Source organism: Dysidea avara, chromosome 13, assembly GCF_963678975.1.
Source record: "Dysidea avara chromosome 13, odDysAvar1.4, whole genome shotgun sequence".
NCBI classification, from domain to species: domain Eukaryota; kingdom Metazoa; phylum Porifera; class Demospongiae; order Dictyoceratida; family Dysideidae; genus Dysidea; species Dysidea avara.
The window spans coordinates 5,556,703-5,567,415 of NC_089284.1; the positions used below are offsets into that span (position 1 = coordinate 5,556,703).

The following is a 10,713-nucleotide window of genomic DNA, read 5'->3' on the forward strand; positions in this document are numbered from 1 at the left end:
AGATGCCACAGAATTATTTCAGAGCTGAAATTCAGAAGCGCTTCAGTCCCGGCACTACTGTAAGAGGTATACTCTGCAACTTCGCAATTGAGATCCCGTTTGCGATAGGTTCGCGACCACACCCATCAAATAAAGATCTAGGTGGACTAATAGCGATAGAGTGTGAAAACCACACCTCTTAACAATCTAGCTATTTATTTAACAGTAAACAAGATGACCTCACCCCTTATTGACAGGGGCGTAGCTAGCTTTCTGGATTGCCCGGGCACAAAGTCCAGCTGTCCCCATGCAAACTATTTAGCAAGAAATGCGAGCCCACTCTTTATTGCATATTTGCTTTTGGCAAACTGTTTAAAAGTGCATATAGTACCTAGCTAGCTACTATACACTACTGTTTGTGCAGCTTAAGATACTACTGCATGAATAATATAGCTAGAAGGCTAAAAGGTGGACTGACTTAGCCTCCAGCCCCAATATCGGACTTCTTTTTCACTCTTCTGTCTGACTCAGGCCGGCAGTGCTTAATAGGCATAACATTACTTCATAACAACTCCAGCCCCAGCCAGGGCCGCCCAGAGAAATTAAGGGGCCCAGGGCAAAGAGTTAAAGTGGGGCCCTTCACCCAAGTTGTAAGGTGAAGACCAAAAAAAAAAAAAAAAAAAGGTCACAACCTGCTGGCGATGACAATAACTACCCATCACCAACTATATCTCCTTATCTATAAGCTTGCTACACTGCTCCTCTGAAGAATACTGTGACTGCTCTATTAGAGTATTTAGATCTGACTGCTCTATTAGAGTATATCGATCTTTTAAACAGGTATTCAGGGGGCCCTTCATGGGGCCTCCTGGGGCCCCTTTCAGGATGGGGCCCGGGGCAAAATTCCCCAGTTCCCCCCCTGTGGGCGGCCCTGGCCCCAGCATCAACTCCTTTTTCACTCTTAGTCTGTCTTTTCTACTGTGCACACTAATGCTTCATGAGAAAGCTTGAAACAATGTGGATCCTCCTTAGTTCTCAGTGCTCCATTATAATATTGTAATACCTAATCTTTGACTCTTGACCCGCGCTCAAATCTTAAATGTTATTACGTGACGCTGTGCATTACATAGAAGTGTACTAAATTGACAGAGGAATCTTGTCAAACTCAAGCATATGCGATACTATATTATAGCAATTGTTGGCAAGTATTACAAGACGCTCCAAAAAGATAGCAAGTGCAAATTTTTAGTCTGTATTAATCATGGGCGCGCCCTGGCGGGCGCCACTATTGCCAGGTTCACTACCCGGGCACCAGCAATGATTGCCCGGGCCTGTGCCCATGCAGGCCCGGGTGTAGGTACGCCCCTGCTTATTGGTTGCATAAATCCCTACTTCATTTTTAAATTAATAATTTTTAAAAATTCTAGTATAATAAACACTATAATGTTTACTGAAGTGGTAACTGATTGACAATTTGGACTAGATTTGAGATAATCCCATTTACAAAGCATTGACCCAGTCCTCCTCTTAGAAGTAATACTTAATTTAATTGGCCCTTTTGGTCCCTGAAATATATTTTTTGCGAAACACGCATGCTGCTGCATTGTTAGTTTCAACCCTGTATTGTTTACCTCTGTTACAAGGACCCACTGTAGAATCGATCTCCATGCCTTGGTTAACCTCTACAAAGACTACGTTCCCATCAGGAGACCTCAAAGCGTGGACCTTTTCCACTTCTCTTTACACGTTCATAACTTCAAAATGGTTAGTACTATCAACAAAAACCAACTGCCATTTTACTGGGCATGACATGGCAAATCTATTCAACTTTATTGTGCATCTATATATTGAAGAATGCCCATTTACATTTCAAAAAAAAGAATTTCATCTTGAGATCGACGGTCTTTCATAACAATGTGGATATTTATCAGATTCATGAATTTACCTTTATGGGCTCTTTATCTGTGCCAAATTTTGAAGCAATCAAGTTACACATTAATTTTGCATTTATAGTAAAGTGTGCAAAAAGAAGAAAAGTCTTGGCTCCTATAGACCCCTTAAACAAACAGAATGAAGAAAACATTCAAAACTTTGGTTGCCCATATCTCACAAATGGCTACATTGAATTAGTTGTGTGTGGCCTACCATACATGGCAGGCAGCTTTAATGAAAAAATGGTGTGCTTTGGATGGGCCATGGAGCTATGTATATGTAAAAGTCGCATTTTCTTTTTTCCTGTAAGTGCTGGGCAATAGCAAAATTTTCACAAGACGATCAATAGAAATGAAAATACTACGATAACGATATGTATCATGATAGTATCTAAATGACAGATCAGTAGTTAGCTGCTTGTACAATTGAGAAGTTTGTAACAAACGTGCTGATTTATATATTGTTTGCACCTAATCATTGCTCCTTTCTTGTGAGAAGACAAGAATATGGTTCATGAATAGAACTATGTAGTAGTCATTTAGAAGTGTTACATCCATCACAATAGTGCAGAGGCTAAATATCATGATACAATTTGAAAGTTAATATCACAATACTCAATATTGCCCAGCTCTACTGCCAGTATACACATGGTGTGACATGCCAGCTTTATTAGCCACACAACTCTGTGTGAAGAAAGAATTGGCTAAGTTTTATACAATGTTATATAGTGTTTGTATATACCTAATAAACTGATTGTTTATTTCCATAGCAATGGAAAGTTAGGCACACCATTGTCATGTGCTGCCTACCATGGTCATGATCACATTGTGAGCTTCCTACTTGGTAGAGATGTGTCTTGTAATGGAAGTTATGCTGATTTGAAGGTAAGCACAGAATTGTAATTACCACTGGTATCAAGTTTCTTATCTGGACTGAATAAATGCTATAGGTGCAAGCTAAAAGCGGGGCTTGTAAATTGTGACAGTACTAGTTGTAAAGTCAGACTAAAATAGAAGGCTCCACAAAATATCAAAGTTACATATGCGAAAATTTCTCTACTATTTGAAAAATTGCCTTCTGATAAACATAATCCTTTTTTATTGCAGTTCACTAAATTGCCTTAACAGTGGCAGATCTAGGATTTTTAAAAGGGGGTTTCTGAAAATTGGTATAGCTAAATAAGGCATCTGATGACAATTCTCCGGAAAATTTTGAGATTTTAGAAGCTCTGAGATTGGATTTTAGGCTTATTTTTTGTTAGCAATTACAATAAATTCAATACTTTAAACTGTAAATAATTACTAAATACTATAGTTAACTATAGGGAAAATATGGTGACTACAAGCTGTGGCTTTGATTGCTCTATTAGAGTAGTTACTTGACTGCTCTATTAGAGTATCTCGATCGTTTTTGTCTCAGGTTTGTGCTAGTTGTAAAATGTATATATAACATGTATAACATGTATAATAGGCGCATTGCTAAACTTATATGTAACTGTGGTGTAGGTTTTCAGGGACCCTCCTGTGTACTATGTTTGTGTGCATATGACTTATAAAGTTGTGTTGTCTATACAAACCATATGTGTTGTAGAATGTATGTGTACATGCGTATGTACTGTGTGTGTACGTGCGTGCGTGTGTTTGTGTGTGCATGTGTGCGTATGTGTGTGATGTATATTTGGATTGTGATTTTCACTGTAGGTTTCTCCTTTGTTGTTGGCCACACATCAAGGTCACCTTAAAGTTGTGAAGGTGTTATTGGAATATCCCAGAATTGATGTAACACTGACCAATGAAGCAGGTCACAATGCATTGGCTGAGGCCATCATCAACGGCCACAAGTATGTGTTCCATTTGTGTGCCATTTGTGTGTATTTTGTAATCATGATAAACACACCAAATAATTTAGGGAGATTGCTCTAGAGATTATTATTAGTGATCACTGGGACAAAGCCATGAGGATGTGCACTGAGGATGACATGACTCCAATGAGACTGCTCGTCATGCATATGCCAGGTATGTAGCAAACCATATGTATAATATTTCATACTGGCCATCATAATGTCAATATTTGGTATGCTTTATTAATCTAGAGTTTTCACCAATGACAATGCCTCTTTAAAACACATAAGCCACACTATAGTGGCAATATTAAAAAAATACACAGAAAATGTATAGTGTTTAAGCAAGAGTTAATAGTAGTGGAGATTATTAGCTCTTGGTTTAAGTGACAACTGTTCTGGCAAAAACTGCTATATACTCATTAGCATAGACTGCGGCAAAAGGGTGTTAGAGTTGGGGGTGCCCAAAATTTATGCAGGTAGTGTTGGTGTGTAAGCACACCCAGCATTCTATTTCTAGGAGGTCTGGGAGCATGTCTCCGTAGGAATTTAAGTGTCAGGAGATTGAATTTTGGTGGTTTTAGCAGCTAATTAATTTTAATACTTGTTTGACTATTGCATAAGGGTGACTGCTCTATTGGGGTGACTGCTCTATTAGAGTATCTCATTCTTTTGTGGAAACTTTGCAGGAGTTCACATGACAACTATTGTGCAATACCCTCCCCCTCCTCCGTTTTGCTGCCTATGGCAGTTAGTACTGTTTCTCTACTTGCTTAACAGTCTTCTTCACCTGATTTTAGTTGAAAATCTGTCCTTGATCAGCAAGAATCACTATTAGGTAACTTGAAGGTTCTGCTCATGAAGATGACAACAAGGCAGCCAACCTTGAGTAATTTGCTGAAAGTGAGGTCCACGTGCAACACCTTTAGCAGCAAACCACAACCTTATATCAACAGCTTATGATTTACAGTCTGATTCGATTAGTGCAACACAACAGGGTTTAGCAATTAGGTCACATAAAACCTATGTGACCAGCTTGCGGAGCTTTGCACCTAACAAACATGTGCAAACCATTGTGACTACTTCATTTCCTTTTTGTGCAGTGTAGAGAGTAAAAGTTTACACACGTTTTAATTGTGCTTTGGTACGATGCTGAAATGAAGCTCAAATCAGTAAAACCTATACACTATCTCATTAACCTGTTCATGCATGGAGAGTAAGAAATTGTTTGTACAACAAAAGGCAAAGTGAGTTGCAGGAACTTATTTGTGATGTGGTAGATTAAGAGTTTACCACCCTGTTGAAATGGCCTTCCTCTTTGTGCACATGGAGAAATACAGAGAAATGATGGATTTGCTAGTTTTTGGTGAACAGATTGAACCAGGTCTTGTCTTTATAGCTTGTTTCATTTGTGAGTTATGATCAATTAATTAAGTACCTGTAAATGGCTGTAATTTACTCGGAATTTCTTGCTGTTCTGAATGTCTAGCAGTATAACTTAAATGGCTATTCATCATAATTTGGCAGTCCACTCCTTTGTTACTATAAATAACAGAGGAGCAATAAAGTGGAATTCTAGGAATGTGCAAAAATTACTGGTTTTGCTCAGCCAGTTATAACTGATAGTTGGGACATGCATTCAGTCGTAGTTTCCATAGTGACTGGATTGACTTCAGTGGCACTTCTCTTACTGTTCTTTGTTTTTAATACTGTATAACAGGTAAAACACAGTTGAAAATGAAGGTGTTTCAGTTCAGTAATTGACAGTTGGGATGTACAGTCACGCAATTATTTTGTGTCTGGCAACTGCATAATGGCTATGCAGGCATAGTGGATCAGATCAGTGATCAACTGTGAGATCTGCAATGCTACTCAGCACATCAGTGATCATTAGTGAGGTGTGCTGTGTGTTGACTCCCTCAACTGGAGATGTACATACACCTATCTGCTAGGAGGCCTCTAACTATTTTAGAGAACGTACCTCAATCTTCAGAACTCTCTTAGTGGATTTTTTGCTTAAAAAATCTTTGTAAGCCAAAATGCATTTGTACTGTCAAGATGACTTATAGACATCAGGATATGAAAACTAATGGTGTAAAGTATATATACTTATTTGATAATTCTCATTAAAAAGATATGCAAACTCTTTCAGTATTCTTGTCTAAACTTTATTCAATAGAATTTACTGACATACACATATTGTAGTACCATGCAATTACCTGTCATTACTTATTGCACGTAACTGATTACTTTTTATAGATTTGGCTTTGATTGTTTTTGACAAATGCATAACACTATATGAAGATGAGGTCCATGGTACTCTGGTAACTACAAGCATAGTATACAACTATGAATTCATTGATGACTTTGGTGACCCAACACTTGGAAAATTTGGGAAGTTTTTATTGAATAAAGTGCTGCCTGCTAGATCCAAGCCTCGACCATATGATAGTTCTGTGGTGGTAAAGAATGACCCAGCGAGCCCAGAGAATGGTGATATTGAGCTACAGTCATTAGAGCAGAACAATTTGGTTGAACGGAGGGATACTATAGATAGTGTGGAGAGCACTTTAGATGGTCAGAAGCGGAGCACTTTAGATGTTCAGGGGAGCTTTTTGGGTGACCGGAGGACAACATTGACTGACCAAATTGATGATTTTGAACCTTCTTTAGTCACAGAAAGGTGGGGACCAAAAGATTTTGACAAAGACCATCACACTTTGGCATTAATGGTAACAATTTCATCAAATGTATTTAAATGTCTCTAGTCAAACTTTAGGTCGAGACAGAGAATATTGGTTTGCTGCAACATCCTTTGGTGGATGAGTTGCTAACTCACAAGTGGAATAAAATAGCGCTTCCATCGTTTCTATTGCAGCTGGCTTCATTTATCGTGTTTCTTGGATTCCTTACCTCCTATGTGCTGCTACTACCTAACCCAAGAGGTTCAGTCTGTGCTAGAACAAGTAAGTAAATTAATGATCTCTCTATTATATGCACTATGTAATATTCAACTTTGTGGGGTGTGTGTGTGTGCTTGTGTGCACATTAGCTATGTATATGCTCACATGCTTGGCTCTCCGATATCCCCCTCCCTCCAATTTAGTGAACACTGTTAAGTGTTTCTGAACCCTTGGTTTTCTGCCCTGGGTTCTGCCAAGGTGATTTTGCATACAACTTTAGATATATGAACCTTGAACAGTAGGAAAACTATACTCTTATATTCACTGCCACAGCATTGTTACATAAGATATTTGATTTGTGCAACTGCATACATGCTTTTTTTAGCTACTTGTTGTAATTGCTGTATAGCACCATTGTACACTCATGTACATGCATGTATTGTTCTATAGATTTTACTGGTGGCTGTTTGGGTAAGTATTTTTTCTCTGTTTTGTGTGAGTTTGATGGTCTTTATGTGTGTATATGTGTGCACATCAGCTATTTATTACCCATGCTGGGAAATATAACTGGAGCTACGTGCCCAGTTCTTTCACTTAGCATTGTGTCTTTAGATAAGAAGAAATGTGGGTAAAAACAAATCCCAAAGCTCAAAGAATAATTAAATGTAGGCCACAGTTGAGTTATTCTGGGTAGTTGGAAAAGGCAGACATCAGACGTGGACACGAAACTTCCAAAATGCATTTTTACATTTGTAAAGCAGTAAATTTCCATGCCCCAAGAATAGTCGTGACATGTCATTTTCACATAGTACTTATCTATTGGTATAGGCTCTAAAGACTATAGACCATGCTGTTGTACACATATGCTGGTGTTGTCAGTTGAGCATGGTACATTTGTTGTGCTCTTAAAAGGCTTTAGCTAACCTATATAGTAGATTTGGAGTGTTTCTTTAATAATGAAATATGACCTCCCGCCCATATGGAAATCCAAATTTTTGTGGATGAGAAACAAGTAACCAAGTTTGCCTGGCCTAATTGTCTGGATTGCACAATAGAAAACCAAGCTACCACCACAGGCAGAGTATATATTTAGGTAAATGTACACTTTTGTTTGCTTAAGACTGTAATGCAATATCAGATCAACTATCAGTTATTGGCTTCTTTTGGTGGCATCAATATCGGATATTGGTGCATCCCAAAAACCCGTATCGGTACACCTCTAAGCATATTAGAGCCTACCCTCCACACATGCACTGAAAAATAATATAGATAAAAACGATGCACAGGCAATGTCTGGGTCTGGAGTATGATACAACACGAGGTGTGGAAATTAAGTGTTATATATTTGTAACCAGATCGGTCTTATAGTCTTTATAGTCTTTCCAATGGACAAATTCCGTAATAAGGCTTTATAGCATATAATAATAACTGTTGCCCCTAGCAACCAAAATTTTCCATTATTTTTAGGTGATAATGTCTAAAGTAACTTCGCCAAATTTTGAAAGGATAGCATGTATATGTCATAAGATATGACAATTTGAAATTTGTGATTTTCCCATACATATCTACGTGAGAGGGCTACAGTTGCCCCTTCTGGGCAATCACAAAAATCAGGTATTTCAATGCATGCAAAAACCAAAAATTCACAAAGTACATATATCTCTATTTTACATAATTTGTAGGTGTGAATGTCAACAATAATCTTTCAAAGTTTTAAATGGATAATGTATATAGGTCATAAGATATGACATTCTTTAAATCCCATGATTTGTGTGATTACCAAGAACCCCTCTCATTGACAATGTATGGGAAAATTGCAACTTCGAAATGTCACATCTCATGACTTATACATGCTATCCTTTGAAAACTTGGAGAGGTGACTTAAAACATTGACACCTACAAATAGTGTAAAATTTAGGTTGCTAGGGGCAACAGTTGATTTTTTTGTTATTATGAAATTTGTCCATTGCATGCACCTGGTAATCCATAACTTGAGTTGTCTGTAAAGCACCACTTTGGCCATCTTTTACCTGTATTACATGGTGTAATTTTTAAGGTGGTAGGTGAAAACCATTAATATGAGTTATGATCAGTCAAACATGGAAGGTTATAAGACCCCCTTTTCACAGATTGGTCACATTTTTAAAACGAATTTTAAAATTCATCCACATCCATGTCTGCCTACCCAGTTATTCTTGCATCAATCAGTAGAAAATTATGTAAATTTTTTGCTGGAAGCATTTCAAATCACTTTTTGAAAATTTTAAAGCATGATTATAATGTTTTATCCAATGTGCCAAGTCATCATGAAGGGAAAGAGGCTGGTGTCTGCTTAATATTTATGGGCAGGAAAGTACCTACTACTATACTTTATGATATTGACAAACTTTATTGAGCATGTGTCTTTTTCGTTCTATAACAATCAATGCATTTTTTGTAGGCCTTTCAATAGCAGAAAGAGGATTCCTTGGTGTCTGCACAATTGTTTTGGTGGTATTTTCAAGTGTAAATTTAATACTGGAGGGACTGCAGGCTTTCAGCAGAAGAATAGAATATGTGAAAGATTGGGAAAATTATATGGAAATATGTCTTTCTACTTTAACAATTGCATTTGTTCTCAGCAATAAAGATCATGAATGCTTTTGTCCAAGTGGTCCACAGTGGCAACTCGGAGCTCTGGTTGTCTTCATGGCGTGGCTTGATTTTATCTTGTTGATGAGAAGTGTTCCATTCACAGCAATATCAATTAACATGCTCTATAGCATAACTAAGTCTTTTTTTAAAGTGATAGCACTTCCTCTGCTTCTGCTTATCGGATTTGGAATTCCTTTATTTATGTTGTTCCATCTACCAGTAAGTATTCTGATACAGGGATTATGTGTGTTATTGTCTATTCTTTTAACAGGGAGAGGCTGATACTTTTGACACACTTCCTATAACTTTTCTTAAAGTATTCATAATGACATCTGGGGAACTTGACTTTAATGATAACTTTATAGAGCGAGATGTATTTTATCCATTTTTGTATGCATTTTGGATCATGTTTGTCATTATAATGCCAGTGCTGTTCAACAACCTACTGGTGAGTTAAATGGTATACCATTGCAGTGGTCACATTTTTCTTAGGTTGGTTTGGCTGTTGGTGATACTCAAGAGGAGAGAGAAAAGGCAACTCTTTCAAAGCTTGCATTACAGGTAAATACTTTAATTGATCTAATCACACACTTATATTGTACTATTGATTATATGCAGGTTAGGTTTGCTCTTGAAATAGAGGAGAGACTACCCTCAATACGACTATACTTCTCTGAAAAGTTTGCTGTACTGAGAAAAAATGCCATAAGTAGCATTCCAGACCTACCCTTCCTGCCTGTTATGTCTTTTGCAAGCAAGGCAAAAGCAGTTAATGAAGCCAAAGAAAATAATTCCAATTTAATTGATGAATTCCTCGTAAGTAGTATTGTATCTATGTAACTGTATGGCTTTAATTAAAGTAAATTAATTGTTTATACAGAGGGCGAACCCAACAGAAGAGATTAAAGAAAAACTTAAACAACAAGAAATTGAAATAAGCGAACTAAAAGAACTCATTATTAAAGGATTTGAAGAAATCAAAAAGCAACCAGTTAGGTCTTCTGCTGCACCTCCACCTGCTGCCCCTCCATCTGGAGGTGTTGCTGAAGATAGTGAGGGTGTCAATGCTAATGCCAACATAGAAACTATTGATCAAGGACCTGATTTACCTCCTGCAATCCCAGACCTCATTTAATCAACTTAATTACCCCCCTCCCCAGTTAACAGCTACATACATCATGCATATTATCACGTTTGTAAAATTTCATTCAATCATTTTCTGTGTGTTATTTCCATTAACAACTCTGAATGTATAAGTAGTAACACAATCTGTGGACACCTACATAGTTACAAGGTAAATTCTGAAACGAAATCAGATTGGTCAAAACAACCAGTTTACCATATATGTCAAAATATATTTTGTCTTATACGAAATTTTCTATCTGAACAATTTTTTAATTAACAAACAAGTATAGGGCAAATATC

The 10,713-nt window shown here is 37.3% G+C and overlaps 1 protein-coding gene across 1 annotated transcript in view; it reads left to right on the plus strand.

Annotated features, from left to right (window-relative positions):
* The window catches only part of LOC136243675 (transient receptor potential cation channel subfamily A member 1 homolog), a 25,006-nt gene extending 14,462 nt beyond the window's left edge, over positions 1–10,544 (plus strand). The window contains exons 8-18 of the mRNA XM_066035215.1: positions 2,681–2,795; positions 3,612–3,751; positions 3,820–3,926; positions 6,011–6,483; positions 6,531–6,717; positions 7,105–7,125; positions 9,095–9,507; positions 9,560–9,736; positions 9,781–9,849; positions 9,907–10,104; positions 10,169–10,544. Of these exons, the coding sequence (XP_065891287.1) occupies positions 2,681–2,795; positions 3,612–3,751; positions 3,820–3,926; positions 6,011–6,483; positions 6,531–6,717; positions 7,105–7,125; positions 9,095–9,507; positions 9,560–9,736; positions 9,781–9,849; positions 9,907–10,104; positions 10,169–10,423 (2,155 nt within the window). The 3' untranslated portion in view covers positions 10,424–10,544. The remainder of the gene's footprint in view (positions 1–2,680; positions 2,796–3,611; positions 3,752–3,819; positions 3,927–6,010; positions 6,484–6,530; positions 6,718–7,104; positions 7,126–9,094; positions 9,508–9,559; positions 9,737–9,780; positions 9,850–9,906; positions 10,105–10,168) is intronic.
* Positions 10,545–10,713: the final 169 nt, after the last annotated feature.